The 22,353-nt window shown below is 38.0% G+C and overlaps 5 protein-coding genes across 7 annotated transcripts; 3 read left to right on the top strand and 2 right to left on the bottom strand.

Moving 5' to 3' along the window:
- Positions 1–378: 378 nt before the first annotated feature.
- Positions 379–2,123, top strand: LOC105177975 (small ribosomal subunit protein mL103 (rPPR7)). The gene has a single exon (XM_011101294.3). It carries the CDS (start codon positions 489–491, stop codon positions 1,749–1,751), a length of 1,263 nt encoding a protein of 420 aa, XP_011099596.1. The 5' UTR covers positions 379–488; the 3' UTR covers positions 1,752–2,123.
- Positions 2,124–2,363: 240 nt separating this feature from the next.
- PHIP1 (phragmoplastin interacting protein 1) lies at positions 2,364–8,201 on the bottom strand. Of its 2 annotated transcripts, none has more exons than XM_011101292.3 (5): positions 7,964–8,201; positions 5,551–6,109; positions 3,585–3,756; positions 3,208–3,254; positions 2,364–3,133 (listed from the first exon to the last, which is right to left on the bottom strand). In XM_011101292.3, the coding sequence occupies exons 2-5, from the start codon at positions 6,066–6,068 to the stop codon at positions 2,509–2,511; spliced, it is 1,362 nt and encodes a 453-aa protein (XP_011099594.1). In that variant the 5' UTR covers positions 6,069–6,109; positions 7,964–8,201; the 3' UTR covers positions 2,364–2,508. The 2 variants fall into 2 exon arrangements, with proteins under 2 accessions (XP_011099594.1, XP_011099595.1); XM_011101293.3 differs by having other exon boundaries at positions 3,585–3,753; positions 7,964–8,200.
- Positions 8,202–9,152: 951 nt separating this feature from the next.
- EMB2444 (RNA-binding (RRM/RBD/RNP motifs) family protein) lies at positions 9,153–15,008 on the top strand. Of its 2 annotated transcripts, none has more exons than XM_011101296.3 (9): positions 9,153–9,349; positions 10,075–10,114; positions 10,302–10,390; positions 10,488–10,544; positions 10,685–10,747; positions 10,934–10,999; positions 12,231–12,317; positions 13,023–13,116; positions 14,360–15,008. In XM_011101296.3, the coding sequence occupies exons 1-9, from the start codon at positions 9,245–9,247 to the stop codon at positions 14,854–14,856; spliced, it is 1,098 nt and encodes a 365-aa protein (XP_011099598.1). In that variant the 5' UTR covers positions 9,153–9,244; the 3' UTR covers positions 14,857–15,008. The 2 variants fall into 2 exon arrangements, with proteins under 2 accessions (XP_011099598.1, XP_011099597.1); XM_011101295.3 differs by having other exon boundaries at positions 9,154–9,349; positions 10,075–10,123.
- Positions 15,009–16,335: 1,327 nt separating this feature from the next.
- Positions 16,336–18,797, bottom strand: LOC148786994 (calcium-transporting ATPase 12, plasma membrane-type-like). Its single transcript, XM_088885035.1, has 10 exons — positions 18,602–18,797; positions 18,305–18,405; positions 18,146–18,199; positions 17,911–18,025; positions 17,620–17,822; positions 17,344–17,518; positions 17,186–17,266; positions 16,933–17,082; positions 16,722–16,826; positions 16,336–16,577 (listed from the first exon to the last, which is right to left on the bottom strand). The coding sequence occupies exons 1-10, from the start codon at positions 18,795–18,797 to the stop codon at positions 16,336–16,338; spliced, it is 1,422 nt and encodes a 473-aa protein (XP_088741161.1).
- A 917-nt stretch (positions 18,798–19,714) lies between these two features.
- Positions 19,715–22,353, top strand: LOC105178354 (UPF0481 protein At3g47200). Its single transcript, XM_011101820.3, has 3 exons — positions 19,715–19,869; positions 20,244–20,372; positions 20,668–22,353. The coding sequence occupies exon 3, from the start codon at positions 20,693–20,695 to the stop codon at positions 21,980–21,982; it is 1,290 nt and encodes a 429-aa protein (XP_011100122.1). The 5' UTR covers positions 19,715–19,869; positions 20,244–20,372; positions 20,668–20,692; the 3' UTR covers positions 21,983–22,353.

The raw sequence follows: 22,353 nt of genomic DNA, 5'->3' as shown, positions 1-22,353 counted from the left end.
TTGTTGAAAGATAACATTAAAAGTACTGTACTTGTAAAATTTTATATCAAGTCAGATGAAATATCAAAATTTTGGGTGAGACCAATACGAGTAGGGTTATTTATGAAATATAATAAAATTGTAATATCATTGAAAAATAGTTGTGATTTAGAGTAGGTATTTCATTTTTTGTTCTGGTTCTAAATTGATTTTCAGTTGAAAATAATATTCTTTAAAATAGAAAATTTTAAAAATTATAATTTCAGTTGCTGAATTTAAATTAATTATATAATAAATATAATATATAAAAATAATAATCAAGTAACGACGAATGTAATCAATTAATGATAAGTATGTTATATTTGCAGATTGATTTGTTTGGAATTTTCGGAAATATACTGAGTCTGATGTCCTCTTCAAACCTAATATACAAAACTCTCTCTGTTTCGTCCTTAAACCCTTCACACTCGCTACACTTCCACTTCCTCCACTCAAAACCCTAACATACAATGTCTCCCTCCCTAGCTCTTCGCCGCGTCCGTCACCTCTCAACAGCCACCTCCGCCTCCGTCAAACCCGTGACAATTTCCCAGACCAAGAACAAACTCAGAAAAGTATACGACCCCGACGAGGCCCTCAAGATTTACTCCACTTTCACCACCGCCAACGACCCCTCCACATCGCCTGCCTCCACACGCTACGCCCAGGAATTAGCTGTCCGCCGCCTCGCCAAATCGCACCGCTTCGCCGACATCAAGACCTTCCTCGAGTCCCACAAATCTCAACCCCAAATTACACATGAGCCCTTCCTCTCGTCCCTCATTCGATCTTACGGCGTCGCTGGAATGTTGGAAAATGCCCTCAATACTTACAACCAAATGACCGATTTGGGCACCCCTCGGTCTTCGCTTTCCTTTAATGCCCTCCTCGCTGCTTGTGTTAACACCAAGACTTTTGATCGCGTGCCTGTTTATTTCGATGAATTTCCTGCCAAATTTGGGTTTCAGCCAGATAAGTTTTCGTATGGAATATTGGTCAAGGCTTACTGCGAGATGGGCTCGCCCGAGATGGCAATGCAGAGGTTGAGTGAAATGGAGGAGAAGGGGATTGAGATTGGCGTCGTTTCGTTTACCACGATTTTGCACTCGTTGTACAAGGAGGGGAGGATTGATGAGGCCGAAAAGTTTTGGGATGAGATGGTGACTAAAGAGAGATGCACGCCGGATGTGGGATCCTATAATGTGAAACTTTGGCATATTCACAGCGGGAAGCCGGAAGTTTTGAAGGCGTTGCTCGAGGAAATGGATAATGCTGGAATAAAACCAGATACTATTAGTTATAACTATTTGATTACTTGCTATTGTTTAAATGGGATGATGGATGAAGCCAAGAAGGTGTATGATGATCTGTCAAAGGTGAAAGGGTTGAACCCGAATGCAGCTACTTTTAGGACTTTGGTCTTTCATCTGTGTAAGAAGGGACGGTTTGTTACCGCGTATAAGGTTTTTAAGAAGAGTGTGAAGGCGCACAAGATTCCGGATTTTAACACTTTGAAGTATTTGTTAGAGGGATTGGCTAAGGAGGAGGGGCATATGGATGATTGCAAAGCTATGATCAGGACTATGAACAAGAAGTTCCCTCCTAAATTGTTGAAGGCTTGGGGGAAACTCGTGGAAGATCTTGGGTTGGCTAATGTTGGTAATGAAGAGGTCAATTCTGGTGAGATAGAAATAGGAGTTGATTCTGCTGATGCAGAAAAGGCCAGTACATGAGTTTGGTCTCTCTTGAATAGGGATTAGATTGTTTTTTGTACAACTTCTGATTGATTGAGTAGATTGAATTTCGAGTTGTAATCAAGCTTCAAGTCCAAGAATTTGGCAGTGCTTCTTGCTTGATCCCAGAAGATGATATTTTGAGATTATGTGGAGTTTTTGTAGTGCAGCTGAAGATACTAAGAACATCAAAACTTATTTGGTCTCTTATGCTTTTCTCGGGTGCCCTGTGCCTGCGCTTGGCTGTAGTCTTGGGCTGATAAACTCACTTGCTGTTTGCCACCTTACGGAGAAGTTCTAATTTCTTTTCCAATAATGTAGTAGGATATTTCTTAGAAATATTGAAAAGATTTCGACTTCATTCCTTCTTCACCTGTTGATTTAGTACATTGATAAGGGTCACAGGATATGAGCTTCATAACGCAAGCTGGTAGCTCAGGCTACCAGCTTGTACATCTGATTTACATTGTAAAGTTGAGCAGTCTTACCCGTTCTTGATTTGAAGTTTGATTTGCCATTGTTTTCTACTAAAACACATTGATCCATTTTTATCCAGGCTGAATATCCTTCAATTCTTGATGAAACAGCAAATATTCATCGGGATTCAGTGACTCACACTTGCAACTGGACTTAAATAATGAGAATTGAGATTGTTAACAAAATGAAGAATTCTCCTTTTGGAGGTGAAGCAAACGAATTGCTTCACCTTTTGATATATCAAACACCATATCAAATGATCAACAATTTCCATATAAAGTTATGTTGCAACAGTATTTGCCAAATCAGCAGCTTGTTTCTTCGGGCAAGATGATGAAAGGTGGCCTTTTTCCCCGCACTCGTAACATGTGCGCCTCCTTATTTTTGAACTGACAGCTACCACACAGCTACTTTCTTGATCACCACCAACTGCACTAACCTTACTGCTGCCATTTTCTTGATCTTTACCAACTGCATCAACCTCACCGCTGGAATTTTCTTCAACTTTACTAGCTGGATTAGCCTTGCCACTGTCAACTCCATTATCTTTTGGCATCGATTTTAGCTTGGTAATAGTTCCTTTTTTTGCAATGGCACAGCTTATTCTAACAGGTCTGCCGCAGACAATGCTTTGATCCAGTTTCAGAGCCATGTTCAAGGAAAGATTATCCGCAAAATCCACATGGCCATATCCCTTGAATTCCCCCGTCTCCTTGTCTTCGCCAAATCGGATCGAAGTAATAGTGCAATCAGAGAAAAGTTTCCTCAAATCATCCTCAGTTACATCCCATGACAAATTTCCGACGTAGATTCTATTGTAACCCTCTAGTACTACCGGTGAAAAGTTGGGCACTTTGTTCACTTTAGCTGACTTGAAAGGCTGGATTTTGAGAAACAGTCCACCCCTGGAATTGGATAGGAAGGTTGAGTCAAAACACTGATGAATTGGAAGATAAGTTTTTGACTGTTAGCAACTTACATGTCAGAACCATCAAGGGCCAATGCTCTTTTAGCTGCTGCTTCAGTCTGCAAAAGAGAAAAGAAGGAATGAACCCCAATGATGTTCGTCTTATGTCTCTCAATGAACAAATTGATGTAACCATTTTTGTGGAGAAGAAAGAGCAAGAAAATCTATTTATACAACTTGATCTATTATGGAAGTTAATGGTATGCGCTCACCTTCAAAACCAAATCAGCTAATAAATTTTTTTGGTTCTTCCCATTGCCTATTTTTTTACAAAATTGTCTGCTTTACAATTCATGATGCTGATCAGATGTACAACATGATAAATCTCAAAAGGAATGTTCAACAGAATTGGCAAGCATATAGTGTATACTCCCAAGTCAAAAACCTACCTTGAAAGTCATTATAGCAATTCCTCTGAATTTCCCAGTATCTGGGAACTTCATACAATCAACATTAGTAATGGTACCACAACCTTCAAAATAACTCCTAATATCATCCTCAGTGGAGTAGTATGGAATGCCTCCAACATATACTTTTGAAGATAGCTCCACTTCTCTTCTGCTGGAATAATACCAATTCAAATAAGGCAAAAGAGGAAGGTATTACAGTAAATTCTTCAGATCTATTCAGAAACCTTTCATACACATGTTCGACATGTAAAATCTATCCAAGCTTTTTTCACAAATCATAACAATATGGCTTTAAAGAATTCCCATGGAGAGTATAGAATGTCTTACTTAAATTTATTCTTTAAATTTTCATTAAGTCAAACTTATTATTTGCATTTGGTATATTAACAGTATCAGCAACACTGAACCGTATTTCTGTCTGTGAGGTAATTCCAGGAATTATGAGCAGTTACTTTCTTTACGTTATAATATATTATCAAATTCCAGTTATGTACAAAGATATGAGTGATAAAATCAGGGGAAGCACACCCCAATGCAATTACCACAAGAAAAGTGAACGTGCAACTAATACTATCAGAATACACTGCTTGCCATTCAGCTATCAAGCTGAAACTAAGCCATATTTAGCATATCAAACCCTTTTATTCCAGACAAACCAACAGTTATGGGATTTAAGTTTGCTTTCCCTCAACAGCAAATCACTCGCATCAGAGTAGATGTGGTGCCAATAGATAAGAAAGTTAACAGATTCTTGCAATAAATGTAACCACCAAACATAAAACCTATTTGATAAAGAATTTATTTTAAATACTCTCGTCGCCCACTGTTTTTCTTTTAGGCCTTATTTACTTTGTGTGATGGGTTTAAAGTGGTATAGATTAATAAATGATAAAATTCAGGATAATAGTGATACGATATTATAATATTGTGATTACTTTATTAGATCAAATGTTGTTATGTGATAATTTTATTGCTTATTTACTAACAAACCATTCATTTGGGATAAAATTACAAAATACTAAAATTATCCATGTAATAAGACAAAATAGTTATTAAAAGAAAAAATTCAACAAACGTTTAGAAGCAATTTTCTTGTGTTTTGTATTAAATTTTTTAATAAAATAAACGAAAAACAGAAAACAAAAAAAAGAAGATTTCTACTTCTTCATCTCACCAAAACAGCATCTGCAGCACTGCTATCCCTCGCCCAATGCAGCCCCATCAGCCCTCCTCCCTGCCCCCTAACCAGCCACCCTCCTCGTCGGCCTAACACCACCGCCCCCTTCCCACTAGCCCCCTTCCCACTAGCCCCCCTCCCCCTAGTCCAACACATCCCCTCAGCCCCCCTTTCCGCCCTGAACACCGCCCTCCCTCAGCCCCCCTTCGCCTCTCCCACCATTTAGCTTCACCAAAAATTAGAAAACGAGCAACGAGGAAGAAAAACTATATTAAAATAGATCTTGAAATTGAGAGTAGAATCTCGTCTTTTTTTCAATACACAAGCATTCTACCAATTGTAGCCTCCATACACCATTGTTTTAGCTTTTTCAAATATGGGAATCTTCAAAAATTTTGTTTAATGCCTGTCATACCATCTTTTCATGTGTTGGTTGGTTGAGAGAATTTATTACAAAACAAGGGTAAATACGGAATATTGGATAAATTAATGAGGACAATTGTGTCAAAAAAAATTAGCCAACTTGTGGTGGGTCATTGTGATAAAATTATAACTCAATTCAAATGCTGATTTCAATCACATATGAATTGTGTTTAGTTACGGGCTTCAACCAAAAGTCACGGGCCGCTCTTGACAAAGTAAACATGAAATAAGTGATGATTAGCCATGATATCATGGCTAATCATACAAAGTAAACGAGGCCTTAGTGTTTTTGATAAGCCTACTAAAATATTATCCAACTGTATAGGGAATATATGAACCACGTACCTCTCAGTGCTTGTACATGCCTTTGCAACAAGTTGTTCTGCACTAACTTCACTCCCATTCTGCTCACGCACTTCCTCCTTGAGTTGCCTTTTTCCAGCCTTCTTCTTAGCTTTCCTTTTATTTTTAGCTTTCTTCTTTTTGTTTAATTGCTCTTGCTTCTTCTCTTTCACATTCTCTGATGCCTCACTTTCATCTCTCTTCCTTTTCTTCTTTTTAACATCGGCATCATCTGACCTCAATCCATCTTCGGTCTTTCCCTCCGCATCATCCCCCATATCTCTATGTTTACTAATCTCTGAGCTCCTTTGCTCTGCTCTTTCTCTTCGTTTTTGTCTTTTTGACAACTTGGTCCTTTGTGCCTCAGAGAGGATCTTCAGAGGATCTGAGGCTTTTGACTCTGGATCTCTGAGATTCCCAGAACCCTTGTCAGTCAAGTTATGCTGAGCCTCTGATGCTGCAATAAGTTCAGCTTTTGCAGCTCTCAACTTTTGCTTTAGCTTCTTGTTTGATAATACCATTCTTCTTCTCTTTTGTGTTTTCTCCTTGTGATTCAAGCAACCTGACACATTATGTGCATATTTCTAAGTTTCAAGTGACAAATAGATGCATCGAACTTAAGAAGAGAAGAAGGTGTGCGAAGGAATAACAATAAAGATTTGAAAAAAAAAAATTGGGGCATTATTATACTGACTGACGTATCAAAGAAATTCAAAATGGTAAAAATAAGCTGAATGGTATGCATTTCAAAGAAAAGGAAGCCTTAGAAATTTGACCAACCAAGCACTTTATCTCACAGCAAAATTGAAATTCCTCCACCATTTTAGCAAACAACAAACATATATTTGACATGCTTTTTACGATTTTGTCAGAAGACCTGCTAGCAATAGAAGGTGGCAAGACACTGAAGAACTTCAATGACATGAATGTAAACTGGCACCATACAATTTAGACGAGACGCCCATCATTCTCGTCAGCCACCAAGCTGCCGACAAGAACCTCCAATGTCTAGTGAAGAGGACTTTAACCAAAAGTACCCATAATTTGATTACCATAAGTACACACAAAAATATACAAATACTGCCTGCAGTCACACCTACATTTTAAAAGGAACATCTGATGAGTTTCTCTATCTAGTCACATGTTTTGTTCATTCGCTTTCTATCTTGATCCTGAATCGATTGTAAGATGGGATCATATTCATTAACATGTGGCTTTGACCAATCTTTGCCTAGACAATTTGATCAAAATTGTAGCTCTGACATAATTCGTTTTATTTATACATTCTCTCATTTTATATCTTTTCTATCATTTTTGTCACGAAACCACAATAAGATGTTTCTCTCCCTATATAAACCACCCTTGAAGGCTCCTTATGTCCTTTACTCTCCAGCCATTCTATTTTTCTCATGGATAGCAAACTCACTGATTATCATAGAATATATTAGAAAATTAGAAAAACAAGTAAGGGAATGAAGAGAGCATGAGAATAAAATGGAGGAGACAGACCAACTTTTCATATGGGTTGGATTCAAAATTATATGCTTTGTTTGAATATCTAGATAAAACACGGATAAATAGGTCCATTTCTAAAATCTAGGATAAAGCCTACTTTTGTAGATTTTGCAAGCTTTTGTTGGCAGCTTGCTAATAGTAGTTATGACCTTAATTTTCATCTTACACTCTCCAACTCATGGTGGTAGAAAACCATACGCAGCTTGCATAGTCGGATTCCCGAACTCCTAAGTGGGTTGTGACTCTATGAAATTATACACAGTTTGATGAGTCAATCTCATAATGTGAATACAAATAGTCAAGAACAATTTCCTCTAACAAAATGTAAAATTTGCATTTTATTTTTTATGAAAAACATTGTATACAGTGGTCGAAACAATTCAAGCAAGACTACTAACAAGTCTTTCTTTGTTTATACAGATAAAGACATGCACAAACATAGCAATAAAAATCTAGGCATTTCATTGCGAATTCTAACAGAACACAACTGCAAGTTCAATAAAGTGAAAACCTGAGCAAAACAAATTTCATATATCAAATCCCCAAAAAAGAATAAAATGCTTCCACTCCTGATAATTCCTCAATAGCCCTCAATCTTTAACGTAATAACAGGCAACTTCGATCCCTTCTTTCAGCAAATGCCCCATATCTATATTCTAGCGTCTTTCTAACAAACATACTGCCTCAAATACTTGAACAAAAACACCGAAATGGAGAAACAACAAATTATTCAGTGATGCAGTGTAGAATATCAACGCTCATTCCACTAGCAATTTCTTCCTAATCCAGCGTTTGGAACACCGGAAGCAGGTATAGTTTAAAAAAGAATCGAACTTCAAGCAAAATGCTACCCAAGTTATAAAAACCAATTAGCATGTACGGAGAAAGCATTTAGAGAAACCTGTAAGTTTCCGATGATTCCCCGCCGCGGTTAATTTCCTTCAACACCACTCAAAGGCGGCGCACTCAAGACTTTCTTTTTCAAAGCTCAAATCTCCTCTGCTTGTCTACTGCAGCTTACCTAAAATGCGGTGGGGGTGACAGCGGGAAGAAGTCGGCGGCCCAGCGCTTCGTCGCGGTGGCAAGTTGCTGCTTTGGTCTCTTCCTCTCAAGTTGTCCCCCTTTTTCTCACTTAAACCCCACCTCTACATGTTAATTATTTGTTTTTCTTAACTAGCCCTTCAAATTCCTAGAAATGTAAAAATTGCCAAAAACAACATCAAAATGTAATTACAAGTAATTTAAGGGACAATAGTGAAAATATTCACAATTTTTTTATACCAAGGAAATGATGAAATAACAATTTTAATTTTTGTTAGAGGTGAAAATCAAAACAAATAAATAATCAGATGTAATATATTCTCCTTAAAATTGTTCAAAGTTCAAGTCGTTTAATTTTGAAGTATAAATTTTTAAAATATTAGTTGTTATGACACATGTATTTACCTCTATATAATAAATATTTTTTTTATTTTTAATATATTATAAATAAAAATAAAAATAATAAATTATATTAATACAAAAAAAGAAAGAGGAAAAAAAACTAATTTATCTACTAATGTAAAATTTTAAAAATTAAATAAGTTAATTAACTTATTAGTGGAAAGGCATTTTGACCTCACAAAAAATTAGTACGATAGTATCATTAACCCCCTCTATGAATGTGAAGTGCCTTTGTTTTTTTATATTAGTATGAATAAGAAACTTGAAATAATTAAAAGTATTTGTTTTAAAGTTCTTAATTAATGAAATAAAATAGATTTATTTATATAATGTTACATTGTTTTAAATAATTATTTTACAAGAACTTATATGTGCATGACTCGAGAATCGCCCCACTAATTTTGGAAAGGACTTAGGACTCATCCCATCTTGGTATAAAATTCGTTGGGCGGGTCCAACTCGGGTTCTGCCTAATTCGAGTTCAATTGCCTCTCATAGCTTGATGGGTGGTAAATGTACTATATTAAAAAGATCAGGGGAGCTACGTTAGATTCCTCATAATTCAAGAGGCTAAAGTATAATTTACCCTTTTCTAGTTTTGATTTTAGTAATTTTTAAAGTTGAGTATATTTCACATTTCCTTTTCTTTTTTTCTCATATATCACAAACGCCTAAAACCTCTGGAGCTCTACTGTGGTTTTTTCTTTACAATCTTCTTGGTGGCTAAATCCCGGGGACCATGACGACCCGAATAGCGCCGGGTGTGGGTGCAAATCTTCTGGGTCAACACTCCGCCGAGCGCAACCAGGACGCCACCGTCTACGTCGGCAATCTCGACGCAAAAGTACTGATTTCTTTCCTCTTCTTAGCCCTTTGGGAGTGATTGGTTAGGGTTCAGGAATTTCTTGCGAGTGTGTGAACATGGACTAGGGTTTCTGTTGTTCTGGACTTATAGACAAGTGTATCAGTTTCGTTCTGTGTTTCTGAATATCTTGTGTTACTATTCAAGTGGAAATGGTTGTCGGTTCAGTTAATTTTTCAGCTTGCTCTATTCTCTAGTTTTTTCTTTTTGGGTTTTCTGATTGCTGCCATATTATTAAGTATTTCGTTTACAAATGCATGAAAGTATTTATTGGTTGCAAGTAAATTTGGAGAAATTGTGCAGGAAACTTGTTACTCGTGAAAGGATAATTTAAAGATGTATTATTAGACAAAGGATGCATTTTTTTTATGACTGAGATTGAATATTTCCCAAAGGTTATTTGATACTTTGTCAGGGAGAACCAGCAGCATGGCCTGTGTCTTGGATATGAATCTAAGGCCGTTTTATGTGGCCTGTTGTCTATACCAAGACTAGCACATCAACTCTGATGTGGTGCACCTACATTCATATGTTAGCGTTTCACTTGCTTCCATTGTGCAACCCCTTCTGAATTAGTACAAAATTGAAGCAATAGATGGAAAATTTCCCTGGTTTTATTGCCTGTCTGGCACACATGTCTGTGCTTTGCAGTGTTGGCTTTACAGTCAGATGGGAAGTAAGTCTTTCCTTTTTTGTGTGGTTTGCAGGTTAGTGAAGAGTTATTGTGGGAGCTCTTTGTGCAAGCAGGTCCGGTTGGTAAGCGAGATATTTGTTATTTCACACCTTCTCCATGCACAATATGCAGTATTCGAAGTTATGTTTATATATCTAAACACTTTGAGACACCTCTTATTGGATTTCTTGTTTCTACATTTTTGTTCTATCCATTTACTCACTCATATGCTATGTGCCCTGCATCTCTTGTGTGTCCCAGTCAATGTATATGTTCCTAAAGACCGAGTCACGAATGCTCATCAAGGCTATGGCTTTGTGGAGTTCAGGAGCGAAGAAGATGCTGATTACGTAAGAACAATACTTGCCTTCATAATTTTTGAACATCATATTGCTTTAACTAAGTTCCTCTTTATGACTGATGGGTATCAATGACCTGTTCCTGCAGGCAATTAAGGTGTTAAATATGATTAAACTGTATGGGAAGGCAATACGAGTGAATAAGGTATGCTTTTGCTTCAGATGCATCTCCTCAATATGCTGGATGGACCTGTGAGATGTCTTATTATTGTTATTAATAAGAATCCCTTATTACTACTCTATAATGCATGAAGACCTTGTAAAATCCTTTTGTTTGGTTTCCAGGCATCACAAGATAAAAAAAGTGTCGATGTGGGAGCTAACCTTTTTATTGGGAATCTTGATCCGGTAAGAAATTGCATATTTTAATTTTACTTGAGTACTCTTTGTTTTCTGTTTTTACACACTTTTTCCTCTGTGCGTTTCAACTGTTCTGACGAAGGTCATATTTTATTTCAAATAATTCGGTGGAAGTCCTACTCTCCATTGCATCAAATTGTAAAAATGCATCTTAACTCTTTCTCCTGTTTGCAGGATGTTGATGAGAAGCTCCTCTATGACACTTTCAGTGCATTTGGTGTCATTGTTACAAATCCAAAGGTACTTCTGTCAGCTCTTTTGCTACTTTTGGGTCTGTTGTCTGCTTGATTTGTTTCATAGCAAAATACTGGGGGAGAGAGCGAAAGATCTTGCATTTCTGAGATTTTAACCGTTTCTGTGGTATATGAATTATATAATTGTACTTCTAAACCTATCTAAGGGAACTGTTCTGCTTTTGTGTTATAAATCTATCAATGGAAATGGTATGCTTTGCTGTGTTGCTTCTAATATTGTTTTTGGTGCTTTGTAAATGTAAGTTCTCCCATTTATAGATTAAATCTCCTCGTTTCTTTAATTTCCAATTCTGTTTTTTGTACTTCTCTCCCTCTGTGTCTTTGTACATCTGTAAGTACATTCGCCTTGTCTTTTCCTTGATCATCCTTTCCTTTCTTCTCCTTTGGGCAAGTTGGGGGACTAATACACTCCGTGTTCCTTTGAAGTGCTAGCTATGTATTGCAGTGGTTTATCATTAAGATTACAATAGCACTTAAAAATGAAGAGAAAAGAAAGGTAATAGAAGATGGACAAATGCGTGCAAGAACATGGATGACTATTCATTGGTGCAGTTTTGTTTCCTTTCTTATTGATTTATAAGAAACTATAAACTTGAACTAGTTCCTTTTCTTAAAGATGGCCGAGCAAAGATATCTCTTTGTTTGTCCTTAATCTATATTCTCCATACCCATTGTGTTCCTGTCAATATCTTCTCTCCCTCGCATGCCAGAAATGGGTGCTTATTTACCACTATATTGTGATGATAAGGTAGGTGGCTGTAGAATTACTACTAACATTCTGGATCAGCAATTATTGTAGATATTCCATGGTTGTGTGCTTCTCTTTTTGCTCTGATGAATATAGATTTTAGTTTTTGTTTGGTTCTGTGACTTTTCGTAGTAAGATTTAATAGGTTTTCTGGTTGTCTTGAGGATATAAAGTGGCAGTTAATTTGTTGTATTTGGCTGATTTCATGAATCAGATTGATATTTCTACGGTTACATTCTCTCTCTAAAATATCACAGAGTTCAGAGTTGTATGCTTAATGAACAGTTTTTGCATATCCTTAGTGACTTTGATACTTTGATACATTAGGTCCGTCTATGCTGCCCCTCATCATAATTGCCAGATCTTTCTAATTTGTGCAAATGGAGTATACCTTCTGCTGATTGATCACATCTGAGAATCCGTAATTGTGTTTGCTTACTGTTGGTTTTTGACTTTGTTGTCTCGGTAGATAATGAGAGATCCAGAGACTGGAAATTCACGTGGTTTTGGTTTTATTAGTTATGATTCCTTTGAGGCTTCTGATGCTGCTATTGAGGTAAGTTTGTCATCCGATGCTATGCTTTTGCGAGCTAAAACTATTCATATGGATGTTACTATCACCTTCAAACTTATAAATAACTCTGGTTGGTCATTCAATTAATTGAACAAAAGCACATGTCTTGTGATATGAGATACGAAAATTGCATTCTTCTCTGTTATCAATCAATGGCGTCAATCTTCTGGAAACTAATTGTGTGAAACATATATACTGAGAGGCTTGGTAATGTAAGAGTTTCAGATTCCTTTGTTGCATTACCATCAAGAGAATAGGTATGCTTCTTCCTATCTTTATAAGAAATAGTATTGCTAGAAACCATATCTTTAAGGCAAGCATCGTCAGACCAAGATTCCACCAAAATTTGTGGTTTAGTATCTTTTTAATGTATGACATGGATGCACCTTAAACATAATATTTTCTTCACTAGCCTTGCCTCAGTGCTTTGGCTCCTCATCTTGGCAAGATGGTGCTACTGGACTGGTGGATTAGCATGTCATTTTTGAGAGAATGAATTTTCATATTGAGATGATTTATTCTATCCAACCTGTGTCTTATCTCTGCTCTGTTCCTGTGTGCAACATTTTAAACTTTCAGGAAAGAGAATGTACCAAATCTTACCCTGGGATTGGAAGGAGTAACTCTGATTTTTGCATGTGGTGGTTAGATTATTAATTTTTTTAACCTAATAACCTGTCTCTGCAGACAATGAATGGCCAGTATCTCTGCAATCGTCAGATTACAGTGTCTTATGCATACAAGAAAGACACAAAAGGAGAACGCCATGGGACTCCTGCAGGTGAAGTTTCCTTGTTGATATCTCTTTCTGCTGCTCAGACTCATTGTAGCTTTGGATTTAAGGAAATAGAAAGGCTGTTTAAGTTTCTGCATCAACTAGTGTCAATGGGCTGATACTGGATTATATGACTGCTTCAAAATGTCTTCCCCTATCTTATTAGAAAGATGTGTTGATGATATTCGCTCGAGATCTTAATTATGCCATTTTATATTTTGCCATCTTAATAGGACATGCATTTCTTTGGGCTGTTTAGTATCATTGCAAGTTAGAGTCTGTGGGAATGAGGTAATGGGAAGTAGGAAGGAAAATAACTTTGTTTTGGTGGCTGGTGGGACAATTTGGGAGGGGACAGCGATGTGAAAAGTGGAGTAATTGTTTATTTTCCAACTGACATGCAACAAGTTTCTCAACCATGTTTTTCTTTGGCTTACTGTTCCAAGTTGCTTTTCCTCACTATTTTTCTCTATACCAACATGAGACCTTTTTGGTTATGATGATGGTCTTTTAGTTACTAGGGAGAAAGCCCCATGTCTAACTTGTACCATATAATGTCTTGAGATGCGTCTCCTGAATGTGTATCATAGATCTTCACGCTATATGGCAATTGTAATGGCGAGATCCCATTGTATTTCCCATGTATCATAACATGTTGCAGAGCGAGAACCATCATGCAGCTGGTGTACCTACTTCATCCTCTGCTTTTGGTTGGCCACATGATGCACCAGCCTACCCTAATGTCTCGGGATGCTAATTTTTGCTGTTATGTTGTCACTTGTTCTACCTTATATAAAAGTAGTCATGTCACTGCTCCCTCCTCCCACATTTCTCCCAAACTCAAGTGAGAAGACCTGAGGCTTCTCCCACCATGTTAGTGGTTATGAACGGTCATCATAATATGGGTAGCCACTGCTGTCGTATTCAATACCCGGTTTTGTCAACTGGAACTCATTGAGTTCCATTCAGCGTATCAAGCTTTGCTATACCCACATGCCAGTTCGATATACTTGAAATATCAGGATTACACCCCTAGTATTGCCATGACTGCATGGCAGCATTCACATGCATATACTATCGACTAGTCTCTTATTCATTCAACATACACCTAACACCTTCAACCCCATGAAATAAAAGATAAACATATTAAAATATCCTGGTTTTTTTATATCGATAGTCCTGAAGAATGCATCTTATATTTGTGCTTGCTTAACGTGTGTATTTATTTTTGTGTATTGTTGAACTGCAGAAAGAGTACTGGCGGCAAGTAATCCAGCTACACAGAAAAATAGGCCTCATACTATGTTTGCAAGTGGACCTCCAACACTTCCTCCGCAGCCAAACGGTACAGTCAATGCTCCAGCACCACCGAGGCCCTTTGCAAACGGCTCCGTTCCTCCAGCGCCTATTCCAGCACTTCGGCCACCTCCTCCACAGCCTCCCCAGCCCATTTATCCTCCGGCACAGATGCCTGCACAATCTTGGCAAGGCCAGCCACCTCAACCTGGTTCTACTGGTATTCCTCCGCCGATGCAGCAGTTCAGGAGCATGCCGCCACCCCCTCCTCCCCAAGTTTCTCCAGCTCTTGTGAGACCACCACCACCTCCTGCGGGACTTGTTGCTCCACCTGTTTGGCGGCCACCACCGCCTCCTCAGCAGCTCACTGGTGGACCACATTCTATGCCACATATGTCGATGGCCCCACCTCAACAACTAAGCATCCCTCCACCACCGCCACCCCAGTAACAGTATGGTTATCAATTAGTTGCTTAGCTTTGGATCCTTTACTCTTCCATTGTAAAATGGTTTCCATCATTATTCAAACTTTTGCTAAAATCTATACAGGAGATACTGTTGTTGGTCCGTCCTTACCAAATCCGGAGTATTTTTCTTCACTATTTTCTGCCTTTTCCTTTTATTAGTCTTTATGTCCAAATGCATTACCATCACAGTATTCCACTTGTGCATTATGCAGCACATACTTTAATCCAAGAAAGTTAAGTTTTTTGTTGGATTCCCATGTACTAGACTTATTATTGATTCTCATGTAGTTAGATTTGGATTTTCGCAAAAGCAGGTTAGCTCTAAGGACCCTGGGCGACACATATGATGCAGACACAATTCTCGTGGCAGGTTTGTGGTGCCTTACGCCTCTTTTCCCATTTATGTAACCAAAAAAAGAAAAAAAATTATATCATAATTCATGAAAATAATGCTTTCATCAGATAAATTACCTGAAACTGCTATCTGATAGTAACATGGTAGAAGTTGAAGGTTTGACATTTCTTAATTAGTGTAATGTTAATTGAAAAAAATAATTAATAAGCTATAAATGGAACTTGATCTGCATCACAACAACATAGAAGGAGTTGACAATCTAATATTCTTTTATTAGTTAGTATAACATTAATTATAAAAGAATTAGTAGGACTTAAAAAATAATTCAATTATATCACTAACCTTAAAAGAAAAATGATACAACAAGAACATTTAAGTTCACTTCAAAGATCAAATGATAGCGTTTGTTATTCAACTATTAAAACAAAAAGTTCAAACGCTTACACCCTCATTTATGCCTATGGTTTACATGAAATAATTCTATTTATTTATTAACTTATCTTTTGAGTGACGATCATGTATCAAAATGACTCAAAATATAATTTTTTGAAAAGTTAATATTTTACTATAAATTAAATAAAGAATAAAGTGATATTGATAACATCAAACTTTTTCCTTTAAAATTTAATGGCGTGACGTAAATTACATTAATGAGTAGAAATGTGTTACTGTAATAATATTTCATGATTTATGTACCAAAATTATCATAAGAAGTAATTATATTTACACTCAACAGTCTGTTTACACAAACCATATTTGTTCTGTAAAATCATCTCTAGGAGTAAAAAAAACAAGGAATTTGTGTAATGAATTTAATTTTCTTGTGGTTGTGTACGTAACTTTTCAATAAATATGAATTATTTGTGTAAATAATATTAACATTTTTAGTGAATTATCCAAAAAAAACGAAAATGGTTTGAGCAAACAAACCAGGGGTATAAATAAAATTATCCCTCGTACTAACTCCGCCTTCGGTACCTTGAAATTGGGGCTGCGAAGGATTTTGACCAAGAATGGTATGAGAAGGGGGGCCATCCACAAGACTCTGCAGCTGATCCACATTAACGACACCGTCTATAGAGAATCCTGATGCGCCAATCCTATGTGTTAGCCTGCACTCAAACTTCTACTCGCAGCTTCTATCGGTATCCCTGTTTTAGATGGCTTGTTTGGGACTGGCAGAAACTTCACAAGGCAACCAACCAGACAGGAGAAAGCTGCAATCCCTATACAGATTCCCCATTGCATCCAATCTAACCTCTCTGTATGGGCAAACTTATTCAAGAATTCAACCATTCCTACTTGAAGAACTATAGTGAGCCCAGCGAGTCCAAGATTGAACACTTGCACTGGTGAAGATAAGTGTGTCAATGACATTTCATGGACGCCAAAGATTAGTTTTCACTTTAAGGTCAGAATGACTGTTATCTGATATGAAGCTTGGCCTACTATGTTTCCTCCAACGATGTTGGTGATGAGTGGGTCGGACAGACCTATAGGTGGCTTGTTCATGAGTTCATCGGTTGACTTGTCTGTAGCAATGGCAAGAGCGCCAAAAGTATCCATAGTTAGATTCACCCATAACAATTGGGCAGGTGCTAGCAGTGTTTTCCCAGTTGAAAGCAACCACGAAGTTGATAGACACAGCTGCAACATTTATGGTGGGCTGAAAGCGGACGAATTTTTTAATGTTGTAGTACATACATCTTCCCCATCTCGGAACTTGGCAAACAGAAGCAAAATTATCATCCAAGATGATAATACCTGAGTTCTCTTTTTCCAATTCAGTGCCCTGAATTCCCATTGAGAGTCCTATGTCTGCTTCTCTCAATGCTGGTACATCATTTGTTCGCACTGCACCATTAGAAGTTTGTCTGAAGAAGGCGCTTGTGCCAGAATGCTAATGTTTCCAACTTCTCCATTCTATCATTTTCTTGATATTCCCAAAATTCTTCACCTGAAACACTGATCCACCATGATTCACTTCTTGAGTGGGAGGAAGTCTTCCACATTCCACATTCCATGGCTATGGATTTTGCTGCAAAAACATTTAAGGTAGTGATCATTTTGACCTCGATCCCAGAAGTTGACGATTTTCAACAGCTTGCTTCAGACCAGGGCGGCAAGAAGCTTTCAGTCCTATGAATCCCAGAAGGATTAAATCCTTATCTGGAACCTTTTGATTCGCTCTTTCGTTCTCATATTCCTCTTCTGAGAGTTGCTTATGTGCAAACGCAATGCATAGAAGACCACCTTTCTCATATCTTTTGTTGTTTGCTGAAGTCTCCCACTTGCCTCGTTATCAAGAACTACAGCTTGTCAAGTATTGTAGTAATGCGAGCATGATGAAAGAATTCTCTCAATTTCCCCTCTCCAGTGCACATGGATCACATTCATATTATCTTGCCGTGTTTTAACTGAAATCCCTATTGTTTTCTTCTCAGGGCAGAATGCTTCCACATCAAGAATCGACAGAGCACGCGTGCTGCTGTCCATTTCCATGTTCAAGTCCATAACAGCCCATGAGTAAGTTGCATCATCCACCGAATCAACTGAGAACAACTTGTGAACACTACCTCTTGTGAGACTGATCTCTTGAAGCAATAGTTGGAGAAAATTGTTCTTAATGGTAGTGTAACTTGTTCTTTCCATGGATGTTCCTCCAACAAAAGACTCGGTTACTGATCTGACTCAGTAAGAGTGCAGTTGCATCCGTGCACATGGTTGTTGCAGAGCCCATTTTCACACAAGCAGAAGGCTTTCTGACCAATGCCTGATCAGCTATCATCTTTTTCGTCTGAGTGTACAAGATTAAATCTTACAGCTAAAGGCAATATTATCCCCAGGAAATTGTAACAACTAAAATGGTAATAGCAATAGCAACAATTCCCATAGTAGCATTTATCACATCATCAACCTTAGTCTTGCTGCCTTCAAATTCTTTCTTCCCATTCCTCATCTGTTGTATTACCTGTGGAATATCGTACCAACAGCAGAGCAAGAACAGAGAAACCTACTACTAGACCCAACATTCTTAGTAAGAAAGTTCATCTTTTTCTTGAAAGGGTATTTGCACAATGGATTTACTCCTAGTAGAGCTCATCATTTCACCCCAAGTTGTGTCCATTCCAACACAAGTGACCAAAAGTTCAGCATATCCATGAGCAACCTTGGTGCCTGAAAGCAAGAAGGGATTTTGATTTTATTGACTTCAACACGACTAATTACCACTGTCATGCTATATTCATCCACTTGCAAAGAGTGCCCTTCTATAAACAATCATCAGCAGACACTCGGTCACCAGTTTTCAAGCATCAATATCACCAACAAAAATGTCACAGGTTGAAATATTTTGCCGCCTCCTGTCTCTCACAGCTACAACCAAGACATTGTTGCTGATCTTGGAAAGTTTGTCCAATCTCTTGCCTAAAGTTGCTAACTGCTGAAACAGAAATCGTGACAAAAACAGCTATACGCATGCTTGCACCATAATACCAGCCATCTTTAGCCCCATGTTCCTTAATGGCAAATCCGATAAATGATGCAGTACAAACTAACAGGATGAGCATTGTTGGATCTATGAGAGCTTCCCACAGAAAACAGAAGAAACGCTTTCTAGGTGGCTCGGCATAAGAATTGGCACCACTCTGATTCTCCGTGAGATTTCTACAATATCACCTCAATTCCATGCTGCAAATCTGTTCTGAGAGAAGTTGCTATTTCCTCCACACCTCCTAGTCTAACTAGCTTATCTTTGTCTTTTCCTTGACAAGCTTACCAAGGATCCAGCCATCCACAGTTGGACAGCCTGAGCCCATTTGCTGCTGAATACCAGCGCCCGTCTGTATCATAAATTCACGACCTTCATGTGTCCTTTGATGGCATCCTCTAACATTACTAGAAGCTGCTTGTCTGTAACAGAAAGATAGGCCAAGAAAATATACGAAGAAGGGCAAGAAACAGTATCTATGTGGATGAAAATAAGCTATCTGAATTGCAGATTTAGCATGCATTTAAACAATAAGTATAAGAAAATAACGAGGCAGAGGAGCTGTAGAGGAAGAAACAAAGAAAGTAAGGGCAAGAAACAGTTACTAAAGAGTAACTATGACAATGAAAAGAAGTCATCTAAATCGCAGATTTAGCATGAACTTATTTGATGGATCTGACTGCATCATGATATCTGTGCTACGACGTGAGCTCGACGTGCTGCCCTGATGCTGGTGGTAGAGTTGGTGGTTGTGCTTCTTGTTTGAGGATTTGTGGTTGAAAATTTGTATACAACGGCCAGTTTCACTCTCTCTGTTACTTTTAGCAGTTCTGTTTTCCTTCACCTTCTGAACTTTCCGAACCGCGTAATAACCGGATTGTTTGTTCTATTTTATCTGTAATAAGAACTTGGAGTGGATGAGAAAGTAAAAAAATATAACACTTTACAGAGTCAATAAAGTTCAAGAACCACAAACGACCCCACGAGAAATTATATTTTTCGCCAGCTAGAGTGAACTATGAAGCTCCTTAGATGTTTCCTCAAGGCTTGTATTGGTCTATCAGCGGGCGCCACCACACCTACGCTCCAATTCATTTCCTAGGACTTCTTTACGATTTTCAGTGATTCTGGCTGGATATTTATCATCAATAGTAAGTTAATTTCCAAAAGATAAAGTAGTATCTTGCTGTTTCAATGCTCACACATCTTTACATCGATGTTCTAAATTAGCATTCCTTCTCAAAGATAGGAAAAGAAATGAAAAACTTAGTTCTTTGATCCAAATCTTGAAGCTTTCTACCAAAATAAATAAAATTTGTTATACAATGATTTTATCCTGTAATGAAGCAGAAACAGGTCAGCAATTTAAGACAAGAAAGTTGGTTTGTCCAGCAAGAAAGTTACCTCTTAGTGATAATGAATTAGCTAAACAAGTTTCTGATGTGGGCACACCGAAATTATTGAAAACATGAACCCCAAAACTTTCCAAGTATTTTCCTTGAAATAATTGTTTTTTCTCTGTCAGGCCTTAAAAACTGCTACTTTTCTTATTCCATGACTTCTCAAATACAAAAGGGCTGCACCTCTTGCATTATTGGAAGAAGCAGATTTGTGGAACGTCAGTCTAAGCGTCCTCGTCTTCTATATTAAGCTGGTGAGTTACCCTTTTACTCATTTTAGATTTTGCTGTACGGAGACAATATTACGGCCACATAGTAATTTGCCTTTCGTTCAAATCTTAATGAAATGAACTGACTGTTTTCGCCTGATGTAGTTTGAAAGATTCTTGTTTTGTTCCTCTGTTTACTATTGTGTACAATACATGGGGTTGTGTGGTGTGCTTCTGCAGCAAGTATTCAGTTTGACATTAGTATGAAAGCATATGATCTGTGCTTATTTTACCTGTACAATAACAGATCTATATGTTGAATCTTTACATCTTGCTGCAGTAATCTCTGTTAGCAGAGAATCCAAATGTCTGAGGGTTCAGCTGATAGTGTCATAATTCATATCCACTGTCAGCTTGATGGCTTGCCTTCGACACCCGCGAAGCCAACTATCTTGAGAGTCGATAGTCATCTACGAAATGATAAACGGAACAATGTTTATGATCCAGAAATACTTGCTATTGGCCCTTATCACCACGGGATTTCTAGATTGCAGAATATGGAACAGCTCAAGTACAATTACCTAAAGCGATTTCTTAAACGTAAAAACGAGCAAAGTGTGGAGAGATATGTCACTGCCGTGGCGGCTATGGAAAAGCGAGCACGAAAATGTTATGCCGACCCTCTTGATCTTGACGAAAATGCATTTGTGACAATGATGGTACTTGATGGTGTCTTTCTCATTGAACTATTTCGCTATAGTGGTTTCAAGCATCTGAGAGACACCGTTGATCCTATTTTTAGACACGAAAGGATTTTGAGCCAATTGCGCCACGATGTTCTTTTGCTCGAGAATCAGCTTCCATTTTTCGTCCTGAATCAGCTGTTTAACATGACCAAGACCGACGAAGATCCAGATGACCTGATCGCTCTTGCTTTGCGTTTTTTCAACGGCATGTTTCTAAACTTGTCTGCATCGAGAGTCTTGGCAAGATTGCCTGTCAAGAATATCGACCATCTTTGTGGCCTGATTCACGACGTCTGGTGTCTTCCTTTTGTAGAGACAATCTCACATAAGAGTAACGAAAGAGACGAGTGGGATAATATAAACTCCATCTCAGGCCTCCGGGAGGCAGGAATAAAGTTCAGAAAGGCGAAAGGAAACGAAAACCTGATGGACATCAAATTCGTAAACGGCGTGCTGAGGATTCCAGAGTTGATCATATACGATGAGACAGAGTCACAATTCATGAATCTAATAGCATATGAACAACTCCTGCCTGATGGAGAACAGCGATACGTCTCAGACTACACATTCTTCATGCATTGTCTCATTAACACCTCAAAAGACGTCGAGCTACTACGTACTCGTGGGATAATAGAGAACTGTTTGGGGGACGATGAAGAAGTTTGCCAGATGTTTAATCGTCTGGGAAGAAACATCCTAACATCTTCAGGTTTCTGTTATTCCCAAGTCTTCTGCAGTGTGAATAGGCACTGTCAGCGTCGTTCCAAGAAATGGAACGCAAATTTGCGTAGGAATTACTTCAATAGCCCCTGGTCGATCATCTCGTTTCTTGCTGCCTTTGCGCTGCTAGTTCTCACCTTCACACAGACCACATACACCGTTCTTACATACTACAATCGTAAGGGGTGATTGCAGTTGGCATTGTTATCAAACAAACGGTGATCGAAGCCGAGATTCGTGTTGTGTTTTTCGAGTTTGTGCCTTAAAGATTCCCTCTTAGGATGTCTAGTTGTGGTATACTGTCAAAGATTACATTCATACCTTAGTCATATGTTTGTGTAAGCTTAATTAGCTGGTAATTGGAGATTCTCGCCTGTCACACAAACAACGTCGTTGGGGACTTGTCTTAGTGCAGGTTTCACGGGGAATTTAATACTTCACATAACTTTCATTTATTGAACGCTATCCTTCAAAAGACCTGATGCCATAGATTTAATTTCTCCAAGATGAAAATTTTGTCTTGGATCACAGGGTTAATTACAATTAGAACCCTTCTAAAA

Source organism: Sesamum indicum, linkage group LG9 (genome assembly GCF_026168435.1).
Source record: "Sesamum indicum cultivar Baizhima isolate 11 linkage group LG9, ASM2616843v1, whole genome shotgun sequence".
In the NCBI taxonomy this organism is placed as follows: Eukaryota; Viridiplantae; Streptophyta; class Magnoliopsida; order Lamiales; family Pedaliaceae; genus Sesamum; species Sesamum indicum.
The sequence above is the reverse complement of the archived record's forward strand: the minus strand, read 5'-3'. Positions and strand labels throughout refer to the sequence as shown.